The 17,023-nt window shown below is 43.1% G+C and overlaps 1 protein-coding gene and 1 long non-coding RNA gene across 7 annotated transcripts; both read right to left on the bottom strand.

The window, feature by feature from the left end:
- Window positions 1-51: 51 nt before the first annotated feature.
- Window positions 52-15,196, bottom strand: LOC119134032. The gene is made up of 2 exons (XR_005100250.1): window positions 13,170-15,196; window positions 52-2,627 (listed from the first exon to the last, which is right to left on the bottom strand). It is a non-coding gene; the product is annotated as an uncharacterized LOC119134032 (long non-coding RNA).
- Window positions 3,032-16,160, bottom strand: LOC119134009 (serine/threonine-protein kinase PAK 3). Of its 6 annotated transcripts, XM_037270398.1 has the most exons (17): window positions 15,984-16,160; window positions 15,220-15,433; window positions 8,434-8,627; window positions 8,262-8,362; window positions 8,004-8,157; window positions 7,879-7,916; window positions 6,878-6,940; window positions 5,746-5,907; window positions 5,495-5,669; window positions 5,192-5,255; window positions 4,791-4,839; window positions 4,587-4,699; window positions 4,307-4,424; window positions 3,908-4,007; window positions 3,631-3,827; window positions 3,401-3,538; window positions 3,032-3,268 (listed from the first exon to the last, which is right to left on the bottom strand). In XM_037270398.1, exons 3-17 carry the CDS (start codon window positions 8,603-8,605, stop codon window positions 3,179-3,181), a joined length of 1,734 nt encoding a protein of 577 aa, XP_037126293.1. In that variant the 5' UTR covers window positions 8,606-8,627; window positions 15,220-15,433; window positions 15,984-16,160; the 3' UTR covers window positions 3,032-3,178. The 6 variants fall into 6 exon arrangements, with proteins under 6 accessions (XP_037126293.1, XP_037126296.1, XP_037126291.1 ...); XM_037270401.1 differs by lacking the exon at window positions 6,878-6,940 and having other exon boundaries at window positions 15,984-16,157; XM_037270396.1 differs by lacking the exon at window positions 15,984-16,160 and having other exon boundaries at window positions 3,060-3,268; window positions 5,192-5,261; window positions 15,220-15,373.
- Window positions 16,161-17,023: the final 863 nt, after the last annotated feature.

The raw sequence follows: 17,023 nt of genomic DNA, 5'->3' as shown, positions 1-17,023 counted from the left end.
ACAAATTTGTAAACTGGTACCTTGAATGCAACTCACTACAGCCACATTGCATTACAGCAACTCGGTTTCTTTTTATTTCAGTCCAGTTCCCAAACTGCAATAATTTTTTTGTACACTCAAGACACAGCCATGCACAATTCAAAGTTCAAAAAGTCTATTGCTTCAACCACAATTAAAAATAGTTTATCCAAAACCTCATTTCCCCGTCGGGCTTTTATGTCCTTTTTGTCCTCAAAGGCGGGGAGCAGCCAGCCTGCTGAGGGTACGCCAAATGGATCAGCAGTTTTACAAAGCTTGACAATAATAAGAGTAGTAGTAATGATAATAATTTAAAAAGTAACATTTTTTTGTCTTTGTTCCATTCTCTTGATACACATTAATAGAGGAATTTTCACACCACGTGTACAGATTGACACATTCAGAAGATAGGAATGCACAGGAGCCACCACGGAAAGGGGGGAAGGCGGCACTTCGGAGGCATCGCCACCTCTCGTGCTCACAGTTCGCACCTGTGCATGGGCGTCATTGGGGCCTTTTGCACCAAGCGTCCTCACAGGCCAGCCATACCCATCGCGCGCGCACACACACACTCATCAGTTCACTGTCTTATTGGAGCCCAAAATGAGGGGACCCTTGGAGTGCAGAGGGTGTGCGTGTTCCTTCTTTTGTTCCATTTGCAGAGTGCAAAACATCGACTGATACATACTATAAAGCAACCTGAAATGTCTTATTTTTAAGTTACATCATTTGAAAAAAAGGGGGTGGGTGAGGGGAGAAGGGATGGTTCCCTCTTTCATATTTACATACATACATACATTACATACTGTACATACAGTGGATACAAAAAGTCTACACACCCCTGTTCCAATGTGGTAGAAAAAACAAAAACAAGATAAATCATTTCAAGTTTCTACCAACTTTTCTACAATGGTTGCACAAGTGTGCACACCCTCATAAGTGAGGCTATATTCACCTGATTAGGGATATTATCAATCATATCAGAAATCATGTTACGTGGGAGTTAGCACACAACTGCCACCAATTTAAGTGCCTCTGATTAACTCAAAATATATGTCAAATTATCCTGACTTGTTATACAATTCAGTTGTCCAGATCATACATTAAACGTGGAAACAGTTCCTAAATGATTTGCCATTTTCTCATTCTGTATCATAAAAAAAAAAAAAAAACATTCAAAGAGGGGTGTGTAGACATTTTGTAACCGCTGCATATATCCTAACAATCTTAACCTAAGTGAACGATGAGACAGTGTACAATTGGTTGTTTAACATGCATGACTCATGTGTCACATCACTCCATGTTGTGGACCTTTGCTGTACAATGGAGGTACAAAATGTGTCTGAGCAATTCCCCACACACCTCGATGTCACGTCGGAGGACTTGACTGAGGTAGCCCTCGGAAACTCACAATTTAATAGGATGAAATGTCGCACATAGATAGGAAGACAAGAGAGCGCGCACACGGTGGTGTAGCTACATGGGGATACACCAATACAAACAAGTCTGGATACTGTATGGTATTTGTGATGGGATTTGTGATTGTTTCAAATAAAAGGCCACCCTTTACTTTGTTTGAACATTAAAATGAGGAATATAACAAGTGCTAGCTTCCGAATTATATTATTGCATTGTAATGCATAACTTTAGTGTTGATCAGCAATAACCAGCTGTTTAATAATGTATCTTCAGATTGTGACAATAATCTTAAACATGCACACACACAAGAGCGACATCACAACCGATAGGTAGTGTTGTTATCATGATTGACATCAATTACTGGATTGACTGAAAAGTCCAATCACAACAAAGTCACAGCGGGAGAAAACATTTTAGAAACCTGGACGGAGGCTTTTTGATGGTCTCAAAAAAGTAGAAATAATAATAATAAAAATAATAATAACAATACCAAGAGAAAGGGGACATAAAAAGTTGAAATATTGAATATTAATTGCACATTAACATTATGTATTCAATATTTCCACAAGGATTTTTGAGGGCAGATTTTTGGTATTTAGTCCCAACGACAATCAAATATTTTTCAGCAATAAAAACAACAAATAATTTACTTATTCATTCAAAATTGATTTTCAGAAGGATTATAGTAAACAATTTAAGCGGGATTAAGTTGTAGTTTAACTGACGGTATTGAGCAATAATGTACAAAATAAAATTCATGCAAACAAAAGATGCAACTGAGCATTTGTACACATTTTAAAATAATCAATGAAATATTGTAAATATTATATGAGGTATAAAATTGGCAATGCACTTGCATGCAAATTTGCAAATAAGAGCGGCTTAGTAACATAACCCTGAATGTTAAAAAGAGTCTTAAAGCATATCGAATCAAAGTTAAATATGTCCTTATACCATATTGAACAACACCATTGAATATTTGCTCGTTTGATCTGAAATGGGAGCCAGTTTCGGGCCAGATTTGAAAAATGACAAACAATTAACTGTTATTAAATAAGCGCAATGCTAAGCTAAAATAAAGCAGGATTGATGAAGAATGCTCAAATCCAACTTTGGTCAGGTAAAATGAATCATGACTTTCCCCTTGTAACTGCACTTTTGCACACATGCGGGCGCGCGCACACACACAGCTGCTATAAGCACCACCACAGTCATACGAGCACAGTTTGGGTCCTTGAGTGACACTGTAGATGGAGGCATGATGTGTTTTCCACACGGATGACACAAGAGGAAGAGGAAACTCTACCAAAAGCTCCTCTTTGAGGGTCTTGCCCCCCCTCTTTTTTTGGTTTGGAAGCAGTTGTACCCCCCTCACTACAGAACCTAGACATTTGTGCACACTCGCACACTCACGCAGACAAGTGACAGACATCTCTACATGTACAGAGTGCTGAAAACGTAAACAAAAAAGTCTTTTTAGCAGCACGGTGCCGAGAGGCTGCAAGGCCGCCGCTCATCCGACGTACTGTACGTATGTATGGGTGGGCTGGGGTCGGTGCCGGTGGGGGGATGACGGCGTTTGAGAAGGGGGGGGTCACAGAGCTCCAACCAGCAGCCCCCCCCACCACCACACATTGTGCTGTCACATCACCTATCCCACAAATATCAGAAGCACCCATTATGAACGCACGCACCCCGAACAGGCAGGGCTCCGGCCTTGGGTGAGGACAGAAGATGCCCGCTAGCGACTGCTGTTCTTTATGGCTTCCTTGGCAGCTACAATCAGAGGCGTCAGGCTGGACAGAGGCTTGGCCAGCTTGAGGAACGAATGCTGCAGTGGAAAAAGGACATAACGTAATCGAAAGATGAGGACAATTGAGTGTCAAGCATGAACAAGCTTTTATTAGGGAACCAAATGTAGATTCCATTAGCCTTCTATCTATTATACTTGAGTTTCTATTACCTGAAGCAGCTCCTTGGCAGAACCTCTGCGGTCCACATCCATCTCCAGGCAGCGATTTAGGAAGTCTCTGAAGACAGACGACAGTCTCTCTGGGTTCTGAAGCTCGGGCGTCCCGTTGGTAGCTATCAGGTACAATGCCTGCAAAGACGAACGGACAGGATCAAAATGGAGGTAGGAAGTGTAAATATTTTATCTCCTTTCCTGTAGAGTTAATGACAGGCAATTCTTACCCTGAGAGGATTTTCATTCAGATATGGAGGTTCTCCCTCCACCATTTCAATGGCCATGATACCCAGAGACCAGATGTCCACTTTTGGGCCGTAGGCCTTCCGGGTCACCACCTCTGGTGCCATCCAGTAGGGCGTTCCCACCATTGTGCTGCGCTTGTTCTGCTCTGGAGTTATCTGGGCGCAGAAGCCGAAGTCGGCTGTTGGAAAAATCCATCAGTGACACTACTTGAAATCGACTTGTTTTTTTTTTTACCTCAGATGAGAATCAACAACTTACTGAGTTTGACAGATCCATCCATTCCCAAAAGGATGTTGTCACTTTTTATGTCTCTGTGGATCACCTGGTTGGAGTGCAGGAAATCCAAGGCTTGAAGACACTGATGAGAATACAAAGATATCTTTAATCTTAAATGAATAACTGCATGGGATCAGCGGTCAGCCTTCTTTGGTGACTATCACAAAACCACAAATCTCAAATTCATCCCAACAGGGCCGGAACGATTATGCTCGCTCCTTTTCAGCATTGATGACTATGCAAGATGTTGGAATGTCTCTGTGGGAATTTTTCTTCAGCCAGTAGAAACATTTGAGATGCTCGATTTCAAATGTTTCCATTTTCCATCTCTGAGTAAAGGTCATGTGACAGTTGAGAGAGACTGTTGCTGCTGAGACTTACCTCTCTACAAACTGCTGCAATCTGGCCCTCATCCATGCAGGTCTCAGTCACGACATCTGTCAACGAGCCTCCGGCCAAATATTCCATCACTACCCACAGCTCGTCTCCTACCAAGTAACTGATAAAAGCAGAATGGAATTATTTCCATTACTGTCACTGCTTTTCATTCTTTAACAGCAGTAATGTAATTTATAAATAATACTGATCAGCATAATAACAATGCCACACAATCTGATTGAATGCACTTTAGTGCAGCGACACCATAAATGTAATCACTGACCTGTCCAGGTAGTTCACGATATTGGAGTTTTTGTTTTCCCTCATCACCAAGATCTCATTGATGATCAACTCCTTCTTGGGTTGCTGCTGAAGGTTCATCTGCTTGATGGCCACCTGTTGTGGGTAGTGCGATGAAAAAACAAAATGTCATTCACAACAACGAACTAATAATATTTGAATAATTAGAACCACAATCGTCACTTACCTCTTGGCCAGTTGCTATGTCGATGGCTGTATACACTGTGCCAGAAGCGCTGGAGACAAACAAATGATATCAATAAACACGTAGATGGTTTTATATGATTGAATAGGCATAAAAATAAACAGGATGTACTCATCAAAATTTGCAATGGAATTGTTAAGCTGATTTAATGCAATTTAATTCAATGACAACACTTGAGGGGGAATTCAATTTGAAGTTGGCACATGACAATGATTCACAACACCTCCAGCGCATCACATTTCCTACTTAACCATCAGACCAGAAACAAAGGCCTGATTTAATTTTTAGACTATTAATAATAATAATAATGTGAGGTCACAAAGGCAGATACTATTCTTAAATGTAATAAAACCAGGTTTCCATTTTAACGCGCACACACTTACCCTTGTCCTATTTTCTCAAAGCGTGTGTACTTCTTTTTGGGATCCCCCACACTCACGATACTCCCTGAGTCAGAGACAAAACACATGCATAATGATTGTGCGTGTTGCGTGTTACTATATGTGTGGGTGTGTAAATGCATAACAAAAACATGAGTGCACGGCAAATACCCTTTGCCTATCTAATTTTAGAAATTAAGCCAAAGCATTTTCATAGTACAATTAAGAAAGTGTCAGTCACTTGTATGCTCACTGATCACATTATTAGGTACACGTGGAAAGAATCATGTCTGTAAAGACACATACTGAGTCTCTCCAGAATCTCCTCATCTGTCATTTTGGACTTCTTCCTCTGGCGGTCAGTGTGGCGATACATTGTGCTCGATGTGTTGTCGGGCTGGACCTGTGACTCGGGTGGCGTCACAACCTCTTTGATGGGAGTGGGAGGCTTGGGCGGGTCCATGACTGAGCGCGTGTAGATCTAAGAGAGATCATCATGGCAAGGTTGGATTCTGCAAGTTTGGACTGTGCTTGCTCATGCTATAAATCAAACGCACAGATTTAGTATGCTCGGGTCGAGGTGCAATGACGGGAGGAAGTTCGTCGTCGTCGTCCTCCTCCTCCTCTTCCTCCTCCTCTTCTTCCTCTTCCTCCTCATCCTCTTCTTCTGACACAGGTGGAGCAATCGGGGGTTCTGACGTAGATGTTTTGGCACTTTGCTGGATGGAAAAACATGTATGACATCATAAATAGTTCCAAGCCAGTGAAACCCAAACCGGAAGATGTGCCAAGTTTGTTAGAATTCATCTTATTAACCTAAAAAATAAAACTCCTGGAAATGAGACATGTCATTTTATTAAATGTGGTAGGAAAATGAAGCAGCGCAATTGTCAGGCACAATTGCGCTTAAGGGCAGGAAAGTGTTAGCAGCCGAGTAAGAGCTCAAGGAAAAAGGTGCACTTTTGTCAGAGTGGGTTTAGGTTCTGTGTGCCAAGAACCGGGGATGACAATGCACTTTCTGAGGGCCATGCTTACGTATTCCACTATGCTAAGTGGATCAAACATGCTGCAACATTGCAGTAAAGTGCAATGCCTCGATGACCTGCAGACATCCTGAGGATACCTTTCACTAAAAATCTACATTAATATGCTTGAGGCAATTTTATTACAAGTAGTAACCCTGAGTACCCCCACCCCATCCAAAAGTCAGTTAGCCTTAGATCATTTTCCTCTGATGGAAACATTCACATTCATGTCATGCATAAATGAAGCAGTGCAGCTTAATTCTGGTGATTAAACAAGAAGGAAAGACCCAGTGCTTCATTGAAGCCCACTAGGCCTCTGACCCGCTTCAAGAAAGATTTGGTCAACAGTGTAGTGCACAAATTACAGTCTGGATGTTTTAAGTAGGGATTTATTTTGGTTTTCTAATAAAAAGAAAAGGCCATGCGGTTATGTCATCAATGGTGATGAAGTTACAAGGGAAACTTCTCAAAGTGAGTCGGAGAGAACATGCTTCTAACTCATACAAATCCCTGACATCATGAATTAATCAAGAATTAACCAATGACTGCAGCCGCCATGTCAGTGATGATATTTTTGCACTCGCTTAGTGGGCATAATTTAGATCAAATGATTGGCCCTTGAAAGCCAATGCAGAGATGTGCAATAGTAATATGGAGGAGTTACCTTGTCAAATAATGCGCTGCAGGTTCTAAGGCTGACAGGAGGCCCAGACGACAGCAGTCGGTTCTGAATGTGAAGGTTGAGAATGGGAGGATTTACTCAAAACAAACCCACACAGTGTTGAAGAGTGAGTGGACTGCAGGGGGGAGGGAGGGGCAAGGGGTTGGGGGTCGCTACTGAGGGATGGACGTCAAGTCTGTAAAACTGAGCTCCGGATGTGAATGAAGCACTACTTTGAACTTCTTTGCTTCCATTTTTTTTAAGAGTTCTGCCTGCTGGACACACTATGATCCATCTATGGCACAAGTTCAGAGCAGAGTCCATCGCTCGGATCTGCCTCAATACGTTTCATGGGAGGCTCTAGATTCAGGCGCGCTTGAATCCTGTCTGCAGGGCAGAGAACCAACGCAACCGTCTGAGACGCCCTCAAATACGCTCTCACACGCAACCTCTCGGGCTTACTGCCACCCTCGCCTGCCTTTCGCTGGCAATATCCGTGCAGCAGCCCTGCATGATCCCAACACGCTTGGCCCCGAGGCGGCGAATCCCCACTTGCCAGACTCGGATTGCGCTTCTTCACCCGGCTGGCTGAGCGGGGTGTGCGGAGAAAGGCATTAAAAGCATAGATTACTCTGGTCAACGTTAGGAATGAGGTCAGCCTAGCGGGAGTCTTTGCTGAAGCCGGGCTATTGTTTGTATTTCAAAATCTAGTGAAGTAGATCGGAAAAATAAACTAGGAGCAGCAGTGGTTCTCACACAAGATCAGTTTTGGAGTGAAAAATGGACTGGAGTCTGGAATGGCTGCAAAGGGAATTACTGGGAAAGTATCGAGTGGAATGTGCACTTTTGCCCATGAAAGGGAAATGAGTGCACTCCCGTAGTCACTCGGATGAATCCAGTGCACAAAATGTTAAAACTTACCTGTTGGGCTTTTACAGTATTTGGGATAAAATATGCTTTACTCCATTTAAGACTTATTCAACCATAATTATAAAATAACTCACCAGAGTGTTTGCTGCTATGTAACCATGGGCTGACTTGTCTGAAATAGAAAGACATGTCATTCAAATACTGTGGATGTCTTTTTGTATTTTTTGGGCTTGAAAATTTGCATTTTGGAGTTTCGTACCTCCCGAGGTGAAGCTCATGTACTTCTGGTTGTTGACTGTCTCTTTGGAGTCATAGAACTTGAGGACATCCAATACAGCCTGTGGGTTCTTCTTCTGCTCCAGCTTGGTGATGTTGGAGGTCTGTAGGAGACGCGCCCATTGCTCCGGGATGCCCTGCAACCAAGTAGAGGGAGTTAAATGTCGGAGGTTCAGACTTTTATATCAGTTCAAAAATAGTGTGATGTTTCTTAATGTTGCTGGTGAAATTTGACACTCACTGTGAATTCTCCCGTTACTGCATCAAAGCCCACATGGATGGTGTGTTCAAAGTCGGACGGAAGGGATATCTCGGGGCGCTCCTTCTCCTTCTTCTTGTTTGCTATAGGACATCATGAACATTAGTAGAAGCCACTCAAAACATGAAGGTGAAACGGGGGGACGGGTACTCACTCTTATCACCTCCGGGAAAGATGGAACGCAGGCGCACCTTCTTGATTTTCTCTTCAGGAGCCATTGGAAGCGGTTTAGAGGCGGGATTCACTGATGAAGAGTCTCTGGAACTACTGTTCATTCTCAAGGGGGGGGCTGGTGGTTTCTCTTCAATATCGACACTATCAGACATCTTTAGTAGCACTCACAATGTCCTAGAAAAGAGAAAGGCAATGTTTTTGCAAAGTCTATGCAGAGAAGAGAACCCTGTAAAATCTTAGCATTTGGTAGCACTTCCTGTTTCCTGTACACAAAATAGTGCTAAAGGTCCGGTGAGGGTAGTGATCTACACGGCACAGTTCCTTTTCTGGTCAGCTGCTTTGTGAGGCAGCGGAATTGGGGTAATGTGACTGTCACATCAGACAGATCACATTGCATACACATGCATGGAAGAGTTCTTGGTGCAAATTGGTCTGCGCTTTGGCCTCATTTATCATTCGAACAGCAGGAACCTGCTTGAAGAACCAGTCTTATAAAGTACATTGAAATTTCTCCCACTTGCCAACCTCAAGATTTTCAACAGTCAAATATTTGTTTTCCACCCAGCCATCCCACTAGGATGTGAGACTCCTTCACTGCCTCGCCCTGAGGCCAAGCCCATCATGTGATGTGTGATTGTCCCAGAAAAGCAGGCCAGCCGGGGCCGCCCCCATCATAGAGACCTACATTATCAAACAAAAGCCACCCCTGAGCTCTTACGCAGCGAGCACTATAAATCTAGCGAATCACAAGTAAGCCTTCATGATGATCCAAAACTATTTCATGTGGCTTTTCCTTTCATAGGACAAAATGGCTCAGCCTCAGAGAGAAATTTCTGGCTTTAGGGATTTTGATTTAAAAACCAAGGCACAGACCAGATTGTCTAAAATAGTTTGGCAAGATGCAGAATTAAGATTCTGGAGAAGTACGGGGGATTAGTCCAACCCTTGATTAATTGATAAGATGTCTGCCAGTCAGGAAGTTTGGTGCAAAAGCAGTGTCAGTTGGACATTCAACCTTTTATAATCTTTCATCTCACGTGGCTGTTTATTACAAAACAAAACCTTTGGAACAAAATTCACATTACATTTCCATTGTTGCCCACGAGTATGAGAAGGGCAAACTATAATGGAAATGTTGAGCTCATTAATATATTTTTAGAAAGATATTTTCTAGTCTGTGACAGTGTTTACTGTCTAAAGCCGCATGGCCTGTCTGACAACAACGAGAGGTTGGAAGCCAGATCATTGTATCGTCACTCAACACAGTAGCGATTCTGATTAGGATTGCATTTGTGGAAAATTAATTTCCATCTCATGCAAATGCAGGTGGAAATGACATTACACTGCCTAACTGCTGAGCTTCTGAATGGCCGCCCCGTGAGATGGATAAAAGCATGTGTATTTTTCTGCTTAACTCATAAATTTAACATTAATCATAATACAGTGTATATGGTATTTGACTCACCATCGTCGCATGCAACTGATGACGATATCATTGTGAGGAGTGGTCATGCCCCATGGCTTATGATAAGTACAACCGAGATACGATCAATGGGGCATCACTATCTGGTCACCAATTACAGAGGGAAAATTGATCGATAGTAACAACACCACATAATGAACTCAGCTGACATGCACATGACTCTCACTGTATACCTTGCAACATATCATAATGCAGAACATAAAGACAGGACGCTTCTTTTGCCACTACAGGAGAAAATAGCTTCAGATAAAGAATGCAGTCCCAAAAAGTCATTATGTTTACCAGACCTCACTGTGTTGAATAATCAGTATTAAACGATAAAACATTACCATTTAACCTACCTGATGAACAAAGGCAGCAAAATGGAGGGCTCAGACCTCTCTAACATGGTTGAGCAGAGGAAAAGGAAAATGACCCAATCATAACAAAAATAGCTTGCAAGTTCTGATTTAAAAATCGAATGATTGCGTCAATATCCTTTGCTAAACGTGCTATTGGAATGTATTTAAATACAAGCCTGACACTTCAACACTCAGACATTACAAAGAATGTTTTCACATTTCCTTCTCATGTAAAATTAATCTCACCACGCGGAGCTGGCCTTTCAAACATTAATGCTGAATTTGAACTGCCAACTCAGGAAGAGCCTCTAACCTTGAATCCATGGCCGCCCGGTAATGGCCTCGCTGAAGAGGGATGGGTCCTTAAAGATATGGGCGCTGGTGTTAGCCCGGTGCTTTGAAGCAATAGTGGGACACATTTCTTGAGAAACTTGTAAATGTCTATTTTTAGCGGGTGTAGTCCACGCCTCTGAATATGCTAAACTCTTGTATTGCCATAAAGGGCCTATATTCCATCATAATATGCCAACTAGAGCATGATTACACAATATCAAAGGCTAAGCTAATGGATTCTCTGACCGCGTGCACTTCTACTTTAATGTCCTGAGCCCTTGACAACCCGCTGAGTTCTGACGACTTCTATTTTGCATCCTTCTTGTAAGATTTCAAAACATTTTTGCAAAAACAAACATGTAGTAAATTATCATCCCTCAGCCACTCGTTTGCATGCAGCGACGAGCACAAACATCTCTAATCAGTTAGCAGGGGGCTATTATTAGTCACTAGCCAGATGTCACTGTCTGATCTTCTTTGAACCGATTTTCAAGGATTGCCTCAAATTTGTGGAAAGCAAGAATTCCATCTTCTTCATACAGGTGGCCTTAGTTTTTTCCTGGCTGGTCTCCCTATACCAGGTTTTTAAGGATTCAGTTGATCAGCACATACGCTTGAGGGATAACCTCCCTGTGAAGAAACCAACTGAGAAAACTGGTTAGTCCACTCTGCAGACTAATTTATTCACCACCAAACTCTCATCCTCCCACCAATCCCCCCCACCCCTGCTGAGGAGCGGTGAGAACCCAGACTGTCTGCCATTTAATATTTAGCTGCGTGTCGCTTTATCGTACTCACACTCGCACACACAAAACCACACATTACTTAAAAAGCGAATTTGAACGGCACAAGGTAAATTCTCTTCCTGTCAAGTGGACAACATCTGTAGGATCCTGAAAGCATTTTAGGCGCATTAACATGACAAGTTGTCTGTTTGGAAGAAGCAACAATTCCTCCGTAGAGACACGTTATTGAAAGCTTATCGCCATGATAAGTCTTTTATTTTGACAGGCATGACATGATACCGTTTGAAAGAAGCTCCCCGTTGTAGATCTTTCCATTTATTTCCATTTACAAGCATGCTTTAAATTCAAAACTGGTCGAAAGGAATTTGATTCACAATAGTGTTGTGTTATGGCCCAGGCAGCAGTTCCAATTAGCAGTCATAATTGCCAGCAATAAAGCCACATCACAAATGAAAGCATTTTCTTGCACAAGCATGCTGTAATGCCTGTTTTGATGAACAGTTGTCGTCATGGGTGTGCTTCAAGTCACACACTGCTAGACAACCATGTGCAATCAAGGTGTGTTGTTGTTGGTTGCGTCATTGGCCTGTGACAATAAAAAACCCAGAGTGCAGCAAGAGTAGACAGTGATGAAACGCTGACCAATAAACTTGCATGGGTGTGTGTGCGTGTGTGAACAGGAAAGCCAGGAGCATAAATATAACAAATTTATTCTAATGAGCTTTGGGACAGGAAATAGATTTGTAACCTACATTTGCCTCATGATAGTAAGACCCGTAAGGCAGTGTTTTGGGTCTATTTGTGTATTTCCACTCACATTCGAGGAATAGATGTTTGAAAAGTAGGAATGACTGTTACCAGTATGAGTGCTCAATATGGTACGTTGAATTACATAAAATTGCAACTAACATAGTTGGTGTGTGGGCACGAATGATAATCAGATTGAATACATGTTTGCTGGTTATGATTCTACTCCCCCTCCCCATACACATTCTGGTGAGCCTCATATTAGCCAGCAAGTGAATTAACAAAGCATGCACCCAATAGTTGCACCTCCTTACAGCTGGGAAAATAAACAGACCTCTCTGGAGGCGATCGAAGCAACAGTGTGCGATCTTCCCTTTCACCTGCATTTGCAGAGCTCAAATCGTACGCTCGCCAAAACGGCTTTTTGGGAATTAAGAGCAGTTAAATACTGCAGCTGGAGCGTGCACAGCTCTCACCCGCTATAAGTCAAATCCAGTGCTGTCAAAAATGTACGTTTACAACACAGAGGAAACTCAAAAGTGAATCAACGAGAGGGCGTTTGCAGCCTTCCTCTGAATTCCCCGAATCGATTCCCTGGCCTGTCCGAAGTCATACATTCAAGTTCCGCCAGCCCCTCCATAAACGCCTGACCCAGTGAAACTTGCTAATCTCTTAAACCTCTTCCAACTCTGCAACATTTCATCCTTATATTCAGCACGTCTCTGTTCATCTCTGAGTCATCTTCCAGTTAAAGGGTGTAGCGTCTCGAGCTTTCCAGAAATGTTGAACCCTTCCAAGAAAACCCTGTGGACTGTCCTCAAAGTGAAATTTACTGCTGGAGTTTGACGCATCGGACTGAAGCGTTTCCGACAAACAAACAAATGCGCGCAGACAAGCGAGTGCATTGTAAGAAGCGGCAGACATCAAGTAGGCAGATTATGACTGAAGCTGTGTCAATGTGTCAGTGTGTGAGTGTCTCCCTCCATCCATCTCTTGCACTTACTCCCCCTCCCCAGCGTGAACAAAATGGCCAGATGGCTTCCAATCCTACATGCTAATCCATGACACACACACACACACACACAGTGACACACCTACGACAATACACTGCTGGAGTCAGTCAGTTAGCCCCTAAAACAAACACACATGCCCCACCTAACTCCTGCATTGATAGAAGACACGGGAGACCTTAACGGTAACTTGACGGAACAATAACGCTATCCAGCAGCAAGTCTCACCCCGACTCCAACAGATGGAGGCCTCCATGTGCGTGTATCAGATTTCAGAAAGTCCACTTTAAGTGGGCTGCAGGCCAAGACGATGTTCTGCCGCTTTTGTTAGCCGAGGCGAGGTAAGAGAGGCTGCGTGTGTTGGGTTACATCGGCCGTAATGGAAAACAGAAGGAGGCCAAAGAAATGCAAACACAGGAAGGGGAAAAATAGGCCATCATAAAATCAGCTACTATTTGGTTTTATTCTTTAAATGGTATGGAGAGCAAAACTCTGCCAAGGTCAAACAATCGAAATTTGGCATAAGGATTCATATTTGGATCACTTCTAAGAAAAATCCCAAAGCAACAGAGAAAGACAGAATTTATCCTAATCTGCAAGTTTAGTGGAGACTGAAAGTTGTTTATTAGCATAGCGCTAATAAGGAATGAACTGACACACATGCATCATAACTTGTTCGTTCCCCTTCACCCGCACAGTTAGATTTGTTGACGATACAAATGGTTGAGCGGCCGGTGCAGTTTTACAACTCTTTGCAGTAATGCATTGTGGCAATCGGACATCTTACCTTTTGCCTACTTGTTTTCAGCAATGAAATTTTCATGAGTTGCATGTAACCTTCAGAGACTACAGACAGACTGAATCGAGTGAATTCTGGGTGGAGGGCAGACAGAGCTCAGTTCCCGTGCTAAACATCTGCAAATGAAGCCTTGACGACTTTATGAGCACAATGAAGAGGGAAGAGAATAAATACATCTGTGTCGACGAGCTCGGTAGGTCTCATCTTCAACTGGGACAACTTAATATTGCCTTTTTAAATGTGAGGGCAAGGAATAACTGTCATTATGTTGTTAGAATCACAAAGAGAAGCATCCACTGAATATCAATATATACAGCAGACCAGTGTTAGCAGGGAGTAACACCTTCTGGAACCCATCCCCCAATTCTCCTTGTTATCATCTCACCCTCCCTTCCATCACTGGGTTGACTCCCTAAAATCTCCCTCACGCCTGACAGCTAGACAACAGGTTTCCCAGCAGGCCTTGCGCCTCACAAGTCTCACAGACGGACGGATCGCTCACTTTGGCTCAGTCGCACGAAATGGTGGCGGAAATGCATTCATCTGGGTCCCATCCGTCCAATCGTGCTCCATCGATGGGGTGTGGAAGAATCTGGAGGATAGCGGCTTGGCTCTCACAGGACCGGCACCCCGCCCCCACTCCCATCCCCAAAGAAGTCAGGTGACCAGATGTTGTATATCTGCTTGTCAGTGGCGCCGCCATGAAACTGGTGCACACGTCCAAGTCAAAGCCAGGAGACAGAGGCATGTCCTAGCTTTGTGTGGATAATTACTGAGCCCCCAAAAGACATTTTTCCTCCTTTGTGGGGAGGCCTCACCGCAGAGGTAACAAAAGAGCATCGGTGAGCATATGAGGCATCCGCGCATATAGCCGTCAGATTCAGGAGTCTTTATATTTTTGGGGTTGCAACTGCAGCTGTTGCCAGCCTACACAAACGCCACTATTGATTAGAAACACCTCCCCATCTCTAATTTGCGAGGGGGTGCACGCTCTCTCCATGCAGAGTTGATGAGATGCAGAGGAGCGGAGGTGGGGGCACAGATATGGGATGGTATTAAAAGAAAAAAAAAAAAAGGAACACGTCAAGCCTATTTTAATTAATGCAGTCAGCGGATCCCGCTCGAACATACTGCAGATCAAACAGCTGCTTCCTTAGCCGGGCCCATTGCAGACTGGAAGATGGGTAAAAAGGGCTACAAAGCACCCCGACATACATAGTCCCCCTCCCTCTCCCGTCCTCCTCCTCGCCTCTTCTGCCTCCCCCTCTAAAACATCCTCATATTGCATACACAAACAAGGGAATTACCTGAAATATGTCTTCACATTCTCTCGGTCCGCGTTTCGCCTATGAGCCATCACCATCGTCTTCCGTCCTGGTCCTACTGACGGTTTACGGCAGGATTGCCATTCTCTTGTCAGACCAGTTCCTGACCCTAAAGCAGGCTTGTTCAGTAGGCTGGCTGGATGCTTCACTGGCTGCGCTTGTTCCCTAGCTCGTGACGTCATCCGCCCCGTTCAGCCTATTGGTCGAGAGGATGAATATTAAAGAGAGAAGCAGGTCTGAGGGAGGAACCAGCAGAGAGTAAGACACTGTTGGTTTTCTGTTTGACAGCCCGAGCCTGCTGAGTGAGACGGTCAGGAGGGCGGGACTGAATGACCATTTTTAGCTCTTTTTCTTTTTATGCGTTAAAAAAATAATAGTAAATGAGTAACAATAATAACACAGAGTACACAGAATACTAGCATATTAAATAGTATACTCTTATTCAGTATATTTTGTGGGTTAGGGTTAAAGTGAGAGTTAGGGTTACCCAAACCCCATTTCTGAAGACCCATTTTTATGTAGATACTGCCAAATGATCTTCAATATAGAATAAAAAGCTTAAAATATGTGCATGCATGTCTCTATTTAATATGAGCCAAAAATAGCATTCTATCAGTTTTACTTTGTTGCAGGCAATGTCATCTCTTCAGCTGTCGAGGATTCAGAGGCAGGCAGACATGGCAACCAAACGCCTGGCCGCATTTGCTTTCATTTGCCTATGATGTCATCTTTTTGCTCAAACTCACCTGTGATTGGCTGAAGAGCGCAGCATCTGCTGAGTCTCATGGCTAGCATCTAGCTCAAGGTGGAAACCTCACCAAGGCCCTGTGGATCATGGCTGGTTGTCATGACAACGCCTGTAATGTCGACACTCCGCGGTGAAGAGCAACGTAGCTGTTCAGTAAACAGCATTGACTCGAAAGGAGAGCCTGGTGATTTGAAAAGACAACACCGTGAAAATGTACATTTCATAATCATCACTGCAAATATAGCTGTGAATGTTTTTTTATTCATCCTATAAACCTTAGCAAAGGTCCATGTGTTTAATCTTAAAGAGGTCTAAGATATAAAGCAGATGAAGTATAATCCGACACGCATCTTTCTTTGGCATATCTACTTTTTGGAATGCTAAATTTAAGCCATGACTGAAAATACAGACAAATGCAATTTTTATTTGCTGGGACAAATACAGCATCCTAAAGTAGACACGAGAGTTGGACAGAACAACACAGGGTAGAAAAAGACATTATTTGCTCAATCACTTATAGATACAAATGCATAAAATAGAATCAATAAATCTAATGATGGAACTACATTGAGGTCTGCTATGGACAGTCTATTAAATGCGCTTCATTTTACTACATCAGATTAACCTCTTTAAGCCTTTCACTGGCAAACTTGGCATGCAGAACATAATAGGTCACGCTCATGCATGCTACAGCTGCATCCAGAAACACGACTACTTTTAGTGTGTGTGTGTGTGTGTGTGTGCGTGCATGTGTGTTAGCACGACAGATTACCACCCTGCACCCCACCAAAAAAAAAAAAAAAAGAATTTAATTGAGGTTAGTGGGCCTCTATCCAGTTGATTACGGGTAAATATTGATGTTTCTTTTTTATTTTTTTTCTCGCTGATTGTCCAAGTTAAGCGTGGGCAGCTGAGCACAGTAATGACAGATTACAGCTTCATTTGAAACGTAGTGCACTTAATATTTCAGTAGGCCTTGCCAAGTTTTGAAATTGAGGTTTTCTGGCACGTTTCAACCTGCTGCCTCAAAGAGGATAA

Source organism: Syngnathus acus, chromosome 14 (genome assembly GCF_901709675.1).
Source record: "Syngnathus acus chromosome 14, fSynAcu1.2, whole genome shotgun sequence".
Lineage (NCBI taxonomy): Eukaryota > Metazoa > Chordata > Actinopteri > Syngnathiformes > Syngnathidae > Syngnathus > Syngnathus acus.
The sequence above is the reverse complement of the archived record's forward strand: the minus strand, read 5'-3'. Positions and strand labels throughout refer to the sequence as shown.